A 14,137-nucleotide genomic window follows, 5' to 3' on the forward strand; every position below is an offset into this window, starting at 1 on the left:
AACAACCATTCTACTTTCTGTTTTTATGGTTTTGATGACTCTAAATATCTCATATAAGTAGAATCATACAGTATTTTTACTTTTGTGACTGGCTTATTTCACTCAACAAGATGTCCTCAAGGTTCATCCAGGTTGTAGCATATGACAGGATTTCCTTCTTTTTTTAAGGCTGAATAATATTCCATTGTATGTATATACCTCATTTTCTGTATTCATTTGTCAGTTGTAACTAAGAATAGATAAAGAATTACGAATAATGTTGCAATGAGCATGGGTGTACAAGTATCTCTTCAAGATCCTACTTTCAATTATTTTAGATTCAACAGTAGAAGAGGCCTTCCTCTTTGACTTTAAAAACATTTGACTTTAGACTTTCTGGTCTAACGTAGGTCCTTCATTTCTCCTACTTTCTACAACCTCTTCTTGCTCAGTTTTTCTTACTAATACTTGACATTGTTTTATATATATACATGTTTATCTCTCTCAATAGAATATTAGTCGCATAAGAGCATGAACTTTGTCTTGTTTTGTTTTGTTTTGTTTTTTTGAGACTGAGTCTCACTCAGTTGCCCAGGCTGGAATGCAGTGGCACAATCTCGGCTCACTGCAACCTCCACCTCCTGGGTTCAAGTGATCCTCCCACCTCAGCCTCCCAAGTAGCTGGGACTACAGGCACATGCCACCACGCCCAGCTAATTTTTGTATTTTTAGTGACAGGGTTTCACCCTGTGGGCCAGGCTGGTCTCAAACTCCTGACCTCAAGTGATCCGCCCACCTCAGTGTCTGTTTTATTCATTGTTATATCTTTCAAACTCCAATTAGTGCCTGACACATAGTAGATACTCAATAATAAAAATATGTTGAATTGAATTTATTGGATAAAATGGAAAATTAAAAGTAAATGTACTTGTACTTGAATATCTTTTTTGTTCGTGTTTTGATGTTTCTGAATTAGAACTTTCCCCTTTTCTATTTTCAGAATATGAGTGATGCCATGGCAATTCTGCACAAACTACAGACAGGCCTGGATGTAAATGTAAGATTCACTGGTGTTCGAGTGTTTGAATATACACCAGAATGCATAGTATTTGATCTTCTTGATATTCCTTTGTACCATGGGTGGTTAGTAGACCCTCAGGTAAGTCAAAGAATTTAAATTATATAAACACAAATGCAGGAAAAATGTATTAATTTGGAAAATTAATCTCAATTTATATTTTTTGTTACTTACTTTTTTTGCACTTTTGCCTGGAATTAGCCAAACTATGAGGTTAAGAGCGCAGTCCTCCAGACTACTAAGTCTGCCCAAGACCTCTGACCCCAACTGCAAGGAGCTAGGGCCCAACTACAAGGTTAGAGGGAAGAGCTCATAGAAGACCACCCTTACTTCTCACACCAATCACAAGTTCAGAGGTTTCCCAAAACTACCCTCAGGTTCAGTAATTCACCAGAGTGACTGACAGGACTCCCTGAAACCTATTATACTCACCATTACAGTTTATTACAGGGCAAAGGTACAGGTTAAAATTAGCCAAGGAAAGAGAGATATATGGCAGAATCTCGGAGGGTTCCAACTGTGAAGCTTCCCCTTGGATCCTCAGGACATCATACCCTCCTGGAATTGATGTATGACAATATGCATGGAGTGCTGCCAATCCTGGAAGTTCACCCAACCTTCAGTGTTCAGATTTTTAATTGAGATTTCATTATGTAGGTATGATTTAATTTATTGCCCATGTAATTGAACCCAGACTCCTACCCTTTCCTCCCTGGAAGCTGAGCTGACACCATGTGGTTCAAGGGATCCATCATTAGTATAAACTGCAGGTGTGGCCCAAGGAGCCCACGATAAGTAACACAGTCAGTCCTATTGGTATGGAATTGCCAAGATTTAGAAGTTATTTCATAGGAGCCGGGACAAAGGTCAAACCTCTCTTTGGGCAAGACCATATTCTTTATTGCATAGCTTTGAAAAGAGATTTTGTATTACCCAAACATTTATTTTAAAAAGGCACTGCCATCTTTCCATTCTAGCAATCCAGATTTTGCCTCTTGTCAAGGGTATCAGGGTCCTGGCAGGAAGTAGATGACACACTTAAGGATAACTGTCAGAAGTTTAATGAAGAGACTATTTACAAAGGTGTGGACAAAGTTAAGGGGAACAAGCAAAGGTTGGTGAAGCATCTTAGACCTAGCAACAGCAGAAAACGATTGCCACTCCTAACTCTGAAGAGACAAGGAGAGGGAATACTTAGCAGAACACAGCAAGATTGATTAGTAAAGCACAGAGCTCCTGACCAGGAGATGTGACCTGCAGGAGCAGAATACTACCACCAAGCTATGGCCCGGCAGGGAAAGAGCGTAGGTAAAACATTCTCTGACTGCCACTTTCTGATTTCCTCCAGTAGCTCCCAGTGGCCAAATTCAGCTGATAACTAGAAAGTAAGAATTCCAGTTGCTGCAGTCCATAGAGGTTAGTCTCCCGAATAGAGAAGAAATGGAGAGTCAATTGGAAGGATGAAAGGAAAAAATAATTCTACTATCACATACTAAATTTTTATATAGGTTAGAGTCTTCTCTTTTCCACTGATCTGTTATGTCTATTCCTATACTGTTGTAATATTATTTTCACTTACTTACATTTTTTAACATAAGTAAGATTCAAATTTCAAAATAATATTGGTTAATTGTGAACTTTAAAAGAAAAAGACAAAGGACTCCTACCAGCCAATGCCTTTCAAATTTATTTTGTTTTATGATATGAGGTGAGAATTTACCTTTTTTATAAATTAAACTTTTTATTTTGAAGTAATTGTAGATTCACATGCCAGTGTAAGAAATAATAAAGAATGGGCTGGGCGCAGTGGCTCACGCCTGTAATCCCAGTACTTTGGGAGGCCGAGGCGGGTGGATCATGAGGTCAGGAGTTCAAGACCAGTCTGGCCGAGATGGTGAAACCCCGTGTCTACTAAAAAATACAAAAATTAGCTGGGTGTGGTGGCGGGCACCTGTAATCCTAGCTACTCAGGAGGCTGAGGCAGGAGAATCACTTGAACCCAGGAGGCGAAGTTTGCAGTGAGGCAAGATGGTGCCACTGCACTCTAGCCTAGGCAACAGAGCAAGACTCCATCTCAAAAAAAAAAAAAAAAAGAAATAATAAAGAACGATCCCTCATACCTTTTACCCAGTTTTCCCCAATGGGAAAATTTAGTAATTTTGCAAAATTTAGTAAAATATCAAAACTAGGAAATTGACATTAATAAAGTCAAAATACATGGCTGGACACAGTGGCTCATGCCTATAATCCTAGAACTTTGGGAGGCCAAGGCAAGAGGATCACTTGAGCCCAGGAGTTCAAGACTAGCCTGGGTAACATGGCAAAACCTTATGTCTACAAAAATACAAAAATTAGCCAGGCATGATGGAACATGCCTGTAGTCCCAGCTATTCAGGAAGCTGAGGTGGGAGGATCACTTGTGCCTAGGAAGTTGAAGCTACAGTGAGCTGTGATCACACCACTGCGTTCCAGCCTGAGAGAAAGAGCGAGACCCTGTCTCAAAATAAATAAGTAAACAAATAAAGTCAAGATACGGAACATTTCTCTTAACACAAGAATCCCTCCTGATGCCCTTTTATATCCACACCCACTTCTCTCACACCCTTACCCTCTTCTTAACCCCTGACAACCACTAATCTTTCTCCATTTCTATAATTTTGTTATTTCTGGAATATTATATAAGCAAAATAATACAGTGTGTAATCTTTTTGGATTGGCATTTCAGATTCATCATAAGTCTCCAAAGCATCATCCAGATTGTTGCATCTATCAATAATTTGTTCCTTTTTATTTCTGAGTACTATTCTATGGTGTGTACATACTGTGCTTTTACTTGTTAAAGAGCATCTGGGCGTTTTCCAGTCCCTGGCCATCATGATAAAACTGCTGTAGGCTGGGCCTGGTGGCTCACGCGGTAATCCCAGCACTTTGGAAGGCTGAGGCGGGTGAATCACTTGAGGCCAGGAGTTCGAGACCAGCCTGTCCAACATGGCGAAACCCTGTCTCTACTAAAAATACAAAAATTAGCTGGGTGTTGTCATGGCGGGTGCCTGTAATCCCAGCTACTCGGAGGCTGAGGCAGAGAGAATTGCTTGAACCCAGGAGGCAGAGGTTGCAGTGAGCTGAGAATGCACCACTGCACTCCAGCTTGGGCGACAGAGTGAGACCTTGTCTCAAAAAACAAAAATAAAAAAATAAAAATTTGACAATATTAAATGTTGGCAAAGATGTGCAGCATGGAGAAGTCTCATTCCTTGTGGTAAGAATGGAAATTGACCATTTACTTTGGAAGCCAGTTTAGTTTATCCATTAAAGTTGATGCTAAGCGTTCCTTAAGACCCAGCAATTTGGCAAGGCATACACTCCTGATGAGTGGAACAGGATAAATGTCCTAGAGTTTTTCACAGCAGTATTATTTGCCATAATCCCAAACTGAAAACAAGTTGAATAACCATCAAAAGACAAATGAATAACCACATTATGGTATATTCTGTGGAATACTATACTACAATGAAAACAAACATGTGCATACCACTATAGACAACAACCTTACACTATGTATTTGTTGATTTGGTTTATTATTACTCTAGAATATAAGCTTTATGAAAGCATAAACTATTTTGCTCACTGTTGTGTGTATAGATTCTCTAATGGCACCTTGTATGTAGTAGTATGTAATAGACATCCAAATAAATTGGATGAATGGAGTTCTGGGGTGGGGAAGACAAGATCTTACTCTGACACCCAGGCTAGAGTATAGTGGCATGATCATAGCTCACTGCAACCTGGGACTACTGGGCTAAAGCAGTCCTGTCTCAGCCTCCTGAGTAGCTGGGACTACAGGCACACACTCCCATGCCTGGCTAGATTTTTTATTTTTTGTGAAGACAAAGTCTTGCTATGTTGCCCAGGGTGGTCTCAAATTCCTGGGCTGAAGCAGTCCTCCCCCACTAGCCTCCTAAAGTTGGGATTATAGACGTGAGCCACCACACCTGGCCTTGAGTGAAACACTAATGTACAGATTCTGGATTCTGCCTATGAATATTTGAAATCTTTTTTATTGCTACTCTAGAGAAATATATTTGATTCTTGTATATTGGTCTTTTTTTTTTTTTTTTTTTTTTTTTGAGATGGCATTTTGTTCTTGTTGCCCAGGCTAGAGTGCAGTGGCGTGATCTTGGCTCACTGCAACCTCCACCTCCCGATTTCAAGTGATTCTCCTGTCTCAGCCTCCCAAGTAGCTGGGATTACCGGTGCCCACCACTACGCCTGGCTAATTTTTTGTATTTTTAGTAGAGATGAGGGTTCATCTTGTTGGCCAGGCTGGTCTGGAACTCGCGACCTCAGGTGATCTGCCCGCCTCAGCTTCCCAAAGTGCTGGGATTATAGGCATAAGCCACCATGCCCAGCCTGTTGATCTTGTGTTTATTATTGTAGTTGGGTTTTGGGGGGTTTTGTTTTGTTTTACAGACAGTGTCTTGCCCCATTGCCCAGGCTGATTGATGTGTAGTAGCATGATCATAGCTCATTGCAGCCTTGAACTCTTGGACTCAAGCAATCCTCTCGCCTCAGCCTCTTGAATAGCTGGGACTATCGACGTGCACCACCATGTCCAGCTAATTTTTAAAAAAATGTTTTGTTAGAGGCCTTGCATGGTGGCTAACGCCTGTAATCCCAACATTTTGAAAGACCAAGGTGGGAGAATTGCTTGAGCCCAGGAGTTTGAGGCCAGCCCGGACAACATAATGAGACTGTCTCTACCAAAAATTTCAAAATTAGCTGAGTGTGGTGGCGTGTGCCTATAGTCCCAGCTATGCAGGAGGCTGAGGTGGAAGGATTGCTTGAGCCTGGGAGGTTGAGGCTGCAGTGGGCTCTGATCACACCACTGCATTCCAGCGAGAGTGACACAGTGAGACCCAGATCACACCACTGCACTCCATTGTGGGTGACACAGCATGGGAGACAGAGTAAGAAAAAAATCTCAAAAAAATATTTTATTTTATTTTTAGAGACAGGAGTTTTGCTGTGTTGCCCAGACTGGTCTTGAACTCCTGGCCTTAAGATATCCTCCTGCCTCAGCTTCCTAAAGTGTTTGCATTATGGTGTGAGCCACCACAGCCAACTTATTGTAGCTGTATTTTTCTGGATTTCTTAGAATTGAAAATTCAGATTCTTAAAAAGACTTACTGAAATTGAGTCACTAATGAAAAGCACTATAAAGTAAAGGTGTTGAGGAAAATAACATCTGAAGAGATTGTGCCCTCAAATTGTTTCTTAAGGGTCTAACTTCTCATTTTACATAAATCAAAGCTGGAACTCATAGATGTTTTTTGTGCGATCTACATAGAATCTTATCCCAAGGATCCTCTCGCAAAGAAAAGGATTTGTTTGGCTCTGCATCAAAAGATTGACCATTGAATACATTTTTGTGTTTTAAGTTAATATGAAATGTTTAAGATATGGACCAGGCACATTGGTTCACACCTGTAATCCCAGCACTTTGGGAGACTGAGACAGGCAGAGTACTTGAGGTCAGGAGTTCAAGACCATCCTGGCCAACATTGTGAAACCCCGACTCTACTAAAAAATACAAAAATTAGCTGGGCGTGGTGCCAGGCGCCTGTACTCCCAGCTACTAGGAAGGCTGAGGCAGGAGAATCGCTTGAACCTGGGAGGCAGAGGTTGCAGTGAGCCAAGATTGCCCCACCACACTCTACCCTGGTGACAGAGCGAGACTCCATCTAAAAACAAACAAAAAAATTAGTCAGGTGTGGTGGCGGGTACCTGTAATCCCTGCTACTTGGGAGGCTGAGGCAGGAGAATCACTTGAACTTGGGAGGTAGAGGTTGCAATGAGCCAAGATCACACCACTGCACTCCAGCCTGGGCAAGAGAATGAGACTCCATTCCCCCGACTAAAAAAAATGTTTAAGATATCTATGCCTGTAAACATTTTCCACAATTTCCTGCTTTGACGTTTTGAATTAACTGATTGTCGTCTCAACCAATCATCAGTTCCAGTTGTATGAGTTAAGAGTCTCTTAGTATTGTAGACTTTTTCATAAACAAGGAAAATAAATTATAGCCTAGAATGGTGGTTCTCAAACTTGTTATGCATCGGAATCACCTGCGCAGTGGAATGAAAACTTACACAATTGAGAAGCAACTTGAGCCTGAAATTCTTTTACATCTTTTTAATAAGCTCCCCAAGTTTGAAAACCACTGCTGAGTATGTGCAGATATATGTTGAGACCTGTGGTATTCAAAGAGTAGGTCCTCAAGGTGATCATTTGAATGTAGGAAGAAAACATTGGCCCTCTTATTTTTATTTATATAATTCTAAAATTTGTATTTATTAGGTATATAACTTGTTAATACAGCAATACATGTAAATAATTTATAAATAAATATAAATATATTTTCATGTATGGAAAGGCAACTATATAAGTTGTTTAGACAGTAGAAACCTCTTTTTCTTCTATAGTCAAAGCAAAGTGTAATGGAGACAGAGTAAAGAAGCCCAATTTTGGCCGGGCGCGGTGGCTCAAGCCTGTAATCCCAGCACTTTGGGAGGCCGAGACGGGCGGATCACAAGGTCAGGAGATCGAGACCATCCTGGCTAACACGGCGAAACCCCGTCTCTACTAAAAACACAAAAAATTAGCCGGGCGAGGTGGCGGCGCCTGTGGTCCCAGCTACTCGGGAGGCTGAGGCAGGAGAATGGCGGGAACCCGGGAGGCGGAGCTTGCAGTGAGCTGAGATCTGGCCACTGCACTCCAGCCTGGGCGACAGAGTGAGACTCCGTCTCAAAAAAAAAAAAAAAAAAAAAAAGAAGCCCAATTTTATTTTCCTATAGCTTAAAAGTTTAAATTTACTCTTCTGCTGTACCTCCAAAAACAAAGATTAAATAAGAACCATGAAGCAGATACCATTCCTGATTAACATACTTTTCTTCAGGAAAATAACGTTAGTTATCTCTACTCACATCTCCACTATACTTCTCTAGGAAATAAGTAATAAAATGTAATAATTTTATTAATCCTATAAATTAACATATTTAAAGTTGCCTTGCTTTAAATGTGCAACATTTGTTTTTTACTTTTTAAAAAAAAAACTGTTGCTTGGTAGTTTATGCTGGGTGGAAAAAAATTGATATTTTCTTATTTTTTCTCCTGAAATAGTTTATGTTTTATTTTGATCACTTAAATACATGTTTATGACCTTAAGAAATAAAGTTGCATGTAATAATCCTATTTAATCTTTTTTTGCATAATTAAAATAATACAACTGCAGTATTTTTCATAATGTGTCATACTGAGCTGTAAACAAACTTGGAAACTGTTGGGTGTTGATTTTAGTGCTGATTTTGTTTTTCTTAAATAATAGTTTTATATTTAGTATTAGAATAAAATTATAAAGAGTGATATGGCTTTCTTTTGTTTTGTTTCTAATCTTACCATGATTAGTGAGACAGTCATTTGTTTTCTAGATTGATGACATCGTAAAAGCTGTTGGTAACTGCAGCTACAACCAACTAGTGGAGAAGATCATCTCTTGTAAACAGTCAGACAATAGTGAGCTGGTTAGTGAAGGTGGGTGAGTGCTGCTGTTTCCTGACTTTTAAAATTCTTGGCAAGATAATTTTTCTAATAATTTAATATCTTTCAAATTTATTAAATAAGACTTCTAAAAAACACATGTCATATTACTTGTATGAATTTTAAGAAGTAACCATTCATAGGCTGGGCATGGTGGCTCTCGCCTGGAATCCCAGCGCTTTGAGAGGCTGAGGCAGGTGGATCACCTGAGGACAGGAATTCATGATCAGCCTGGCCAACATGGTGAAACCACGTGTCTACTAAAAGTACAACAAAAAATTAGCCGGCCATGGTGGCGCATGCCTGTAATCCCAGCTACTCAGAAGGCTGAGGCAGGAAGGAGACTCACTTGAACCCAGGAGGCGGAGGTTGCAGTGAGCCAAGATCGCGCCACTGTACTCCACCCTGAGCAACAGAGTGACTCTGTATCAAAAAAAAAAAAAAAAAAAAGAAGTAATCCTTCATAAAGGTGCCAATGAAAGGTTTTTCCTAGAATTCTTTTTCATTTAACTTGTAAAATCAGGCCTCAATTCTATTAAAAATCTTTGGAATCACTTGCTAACTTTGGTATGGTCATGTACCCAGAGGTTACTGATAATTACTTTTTTAAAAAAGGTTTATTATTTAGGAGTACTGAATGGACTTTATCATTGATCCTGAATACTTCAATTGACTGAGATGAGTATTATGGTGCTCAAGTACTCTATTTTAGTAGACTACTGCCTTACGTTTCAGTATAATATAATATATTAAAGCCCCATTCTGGATCAGAATATGCCTCTGAAAATCAGTTTTCCTAATCCTTAGCTAACTGGAATTCCTAAATTCATCATCACAAAATCAGTTTAATATTTTTTCAACTGTGTTCCAGTCAATGATGAGAAGTGGAGATTTGAAACAGAATGCTATCAAAAGGCATAGCATGTAGATATACCTTCTTAGTCCCCATTTTACTCTTTCAAAAATACAAATACTGAGGCTATACTTCTTCTTTCTATGAAAGGTAAACAAAAAAGAAAGAGAAATCATGAGAAGTAGAGCATGAGTTTTAGTCTGTCTCAGACACACAATTATTTTACATAAGATATAATGAAAGTTTATTACAATAATCACATTTTTAAGAATTAAAACTGACGACTACAAGAACATATGAGCATATAAAAGATATGTGCATGAATTCCATCTATATTAATCAGAACCCAACTAATTATATTACTTAATTATCCAGAAGTTTAACACATTTTTGCAAAAGAGGAAAATAATAAGAAAATGCATAGTATTTTAGTTAAGGTTTATCCTAATCTTTTTTTTTTTTTTTTTTGGAGATGGAGTTTCACTCTTGTTGCCCAGGCTGGAGTGCAATGGTGCGATCTCAGCTCACTGCAACCTCTACCTCCCAGGTTCAAGCCATTCTCCTGCCTCAGCCTCCCGAGTAGCTGGGATTACAGGCATGCACTAATTTTGTATTTTTCGTAGAGATGGGATTTTGTCTTGATCAGGCTGGGAGGTTTATGCTAGTCTTCTACTTGCAATAAACATATAAAGATACAGGGACAGGCTGGACATTGTGGCCCACACCTGTAATCCCAGCACTTTGGGAGGCTGAGGCAGGAGGACTGCTTGAGCCCAGGAGTTTGAGACTAGCCTGGGCAATGTAGCAAGATCCCATTTCTAAAAAATAAAAATAAAAAATTAGCCAGGCACCTGTAGCTCCACGTACTTGGTAGGCTGAGGCTGAAAGATCACTTGAACCCAGGAGGTCAAGGCTGCAGTGAGCCAAGATCATGCCACTACACTCTAGCCTTGGCAACAGAATAGAATCTGTCTTAAAAAAAAAACAAAAAGCAAAAAACATTATACAGTCGTTGATCGTTGATTTCTCTGACAACTCTTCGTTACAGCATGAGGCAGCAATGTTCAAATTTTAGGAGGGAAAGAAGCAACAAAAACTGTTAGAAAAGTGTTTTATCTCAATTAACAAAATTCCTTCTCAATGAACTAGACTGTAGGGGGGAAAAACTCCACTCACTAGAAGTTTGCATTCCTATACAAGCTCTCATTACCATAGATATATTACTAAAAAGAAGCTCCTATTTTAAAAATGTCTATCTATGGAATCCTTCTTCAGTAATGTCCAGTATACTAGAGTATGCTATTCAGTAGTACTTGAAGGAACAATATGATTCAGAAAGTGGTAACATACAGAATGCTAGCCAAGAAGTAATACTTGGATAAACTGACTTATGGAGTATGAAGTTATGTGAAACACTTTTAACATCTTTCCCAATTATGGCTACAAATACAGTAAGGATGGGACTTAGTACTACAATAATTAATAAAATGAACAAAAAAGTCAGTCCCTTCATTACTTCTTTTTCCTTAACCTGATGTCACAAATATTATTATTTTTCTGACATTGATTCCTCAGGATAACGAAAAACTATAGTTAATATATGTGTTATTGATAATTTAGGAAGAACATCATGGTAAAAGCAAAGAAAGAAACCCTCTAAAATGGTATAGAATTTTTAGGGAATATCTACTGGGTATATTTATTGATTACTTCCTTGATATATAAATTTCATAGTGGTGAAATTCTACATGCCAGATTTCCATATTAAAGAATAATTATATGTGTCATTCAGCATAATTAAAAAGCTAAACTAGATATTTGTTCATAAGTGACTACAAGTATGTAGTTCATTTGAAATAATTACTTAACACTAATGGTTACTTGTATAAAACACTAAGAAATCATGGAAAATAAAAGGCCATAATAGACCATAATAGACATTTTTACTTACTTTTTAGCAATTAGGTTTCCTTCATCATTTTTCTTCATCATATTATCTTTTTTTTTTTTTTTTTTTTTGAGACAGTCTCGCTCTGTCACCCAGGCTGGAGTACAGTGGCATGATCTCGGCTCACTGCAACCTCTGCCTCCTGGATTCAAGCAATTCTCCTGCCTCAGCCTCCCGAGTAGTTGGGACTACAAGCATGTGCCACCATGCCTGACTAATTTTTGTATTTTTAGTAGAGATGGGGTTTCACCATGTTGGCCAGGCTGATCTCGAACTCCTGACCTCAGGTGATCTGCCAGCCTCGACCTCCCAAAGTGCTGAGATTACAGGCATAAGCCACCTCAGCCAGCCCATCATATATCATATTATCTTGAGTGGTGTTCAGTTGAAATAATCTGCTTTCTTTTTCTGTTTAGCCTGCAATTGTAGCTTTCCCTTTAAATCAGTATAATACCTCAAAGCTGACTTATTTCTAATCTTTATTAAAAAAAAAATAAGTTTTGGTCACAGGTGATAACTTTTTAAAAATTCACACATTTTATTTCCTATCAAGGTATGGAGAATAAGAAATATATTCCCTCAAATTCCTTTTTAAGGAAAAAGAAATGTTATTTAGCAAATAATCAAATAGAGTTAGGTGTTCTTTCAACTTGTTTTAGATAACATTCACTTTTCTTGATGCAAATACCTTGTAAGTAAAGGTATAGAACTTTTACTTTACGTAGAATACTTATTTGTAGAACACAGTGCTTTTGGGTGTTGATACCTTTTTTATTTTCTACTTTTTTTCCAGTATAGTGATGAATAGAAACAATACCTTTTTGAATCTGGTTGTGATGATGCTGATTTTTCGTGGCAGCAAAAATCAGCAAGTTTAAAAAAAGCACAGTACCAGCAGCCAGACTTCACCAGAGCTATTCATTTAATTCCAGATGCTCTCAGGAATCGTTCTTTTTTGTTGTGTGTGTGGTTGTTGTTTGTTTGTTTTGAGACAGAGTCTTGCTCAGTTGCCCAGGCTGGAGGCTGGAGTACAGTGGTGCAATCTCGGCTCACTGCAACCTCTGCCTCCTGGGTTCAAGCAGTTGTTCTGCCTTAGCCTCCCAAGTAGCTGGGACTACAGGCTCACGTCACCACGCTGGCTAATTTTTTGTATTTTTAGATGAGACAGGATTTCACCATGTTGTCCAGGCTGGTCTCAAACTCCTGACAGCTGATCTGCCCACCTCCGCCTCCGAAAGTGCTGGGATTACAAGTGTGAGCTACCACACCCGGCCTAGGAATGTTTCTTTAACAGTTGATCCTAGGACAAAAATACACTTATAAAAATATTTCTAGGATATGTATTATTCATTTATTAAAATATTTATTGAGCCTTTATTATGTGCCATAAATACTGAACATTATAGTTTGGCTTATTATTTTTATTAAATAATATTGGTTTCCTTTTTCTTTCTTCAACTTTTATTTTGAAAAATCTCAAACCCATAAAAAATATTATAATGGCACAATGAACATTTATATGCTCTTTACCTAAATTTACCAATTGTTAATATATTGAATGTTTTCTTTTTTTCTGTATTCCTACACACCGAACACATAATCTTTTTTTTTTTTTTTTTTTTTTTTGAGACGGAGTTTTGCTCTTATTGCCCAGGCTGGAGTGCAATGATGCAACCTTGGCTCACCACAACCTCTGCCTCCCAGGTTCAAGCGATTCTTCTTCCTCAGCCTCCCGAGTAGCTGAGATTACAGGCATGCACCACCACACCTAGCTAATTTTGTATTTTTAATAGAGATGGGGTTTCTCCATGTTGGTCAGGCTGGTCTCAAACTCCCAAACTCAGGTGATCTGCCCGCCTTGGCCTTCCAAAGTGCTGGGATTACAGGCATGAGCCACTGCACCTAGCCCCACACACTCTTTTTTCCCTAAATCTTGTGAGAATTAATTGCAAATAAAGCACTTTGCCCATAAATGCTTCATCATTTGTCTCCTAAGAACAAGGAATTCTCTTATATAAATTCTCCTATATAATCACGATACAATTATCTCAAGCAATTTAGCATTTATACAATATTATTTAATATATTGTTCATATTCAGAATTATCCCATTTTCCCAGTAATGCCCCTTACAGCTTTTAATTTTTTTCAATGTAGGCTCCAATTAAGAATCATTTAGTTGTCACATCTCTTTAGTCTTCTGTAATGTAGAATAGTTCTATAACCTTCTTCCTTCCTTCCTCTCTTGCTTCCTCCCTTCCTTCCTTCTTTGCTTCCTCCCTCGTTTCCTTCCTTGCTTCTTCCCTCCTTTCCTTCCTTTTTTGTCTTTTATGACATTGACTTTTTAAAATAGTCCAGGCCAGTTGTTCCATTGAATATTCCTCAATTTGGATTCATCTGATTATTTCCTCATTAGTAGATTCAGGTTATATCTTTTTGGCAGGGATGCTACATAGGTGACATTATGTCTTTCCCAGTGCATCAAATCGGGGGCACATGAGCCTGATTATCTCATTCTTGGTGATGTTCAAATATAAGATAATATCTGCCAGGTTTTAATACTGTAAAGATGCCTTTTTCCCTTGGTAGTTAATAAGTCACCTGTGATGTTATTCTTTGAACTGTGTGAATATGCTATTCCTTAATAATCTTTCACCCAGTAGATCTGGCATCCATTGATTCT

General features: G+C 38.6%; 1 protein-coding gene across 5 annotated transcripts in view; it reads left to right on the plus strand.

The window, feature by feature from the left end:
• The window catches only part of MINDY2 (MINDY lysine 48 deubiquitinase 2), an 84,324-nt gene that overhangs the window by 39,028 nt on the left and 31,159 nt on the right, over positions 1-14,137 (plus strand). For 3 of the 5 annotated variants that reach the window (XM_015142373.3, XM_002808450.4, XM_077939497.1), the window contains exons 4-5: positions 980-1,138; positions 8,546-8,648. In XM_015142373.3, the coding sequence (XP_014997859.2) occupies positions 980-1,138; positions 8,546-8,648 (262 nt within the window). Of the gene's footprint in view, positions 1-955; positions 1,139-8,545; positions 8,649-14,137 lie in introns of all 5 variants that reach the window. The other 2 variants (XM_077939496.1, XM_077939495.1) reach the window with 1 other exon arrangement.

This window comes from Macaca mulatta, chromosome 7, assembly GCF_049350105.2.
Source record: "Macaca mulatta isolate MMU2019108-1 chromosome 7, T2T-MMU8v2.0, whole genome shotgun sequence".
Taxonomy (NCBI): domain Eukaryota; kingdom Metazoa; phylum Chordata; class Mammalia; order Primates; family Cercopithecidae; genus Macaca; species Macaca mulatta.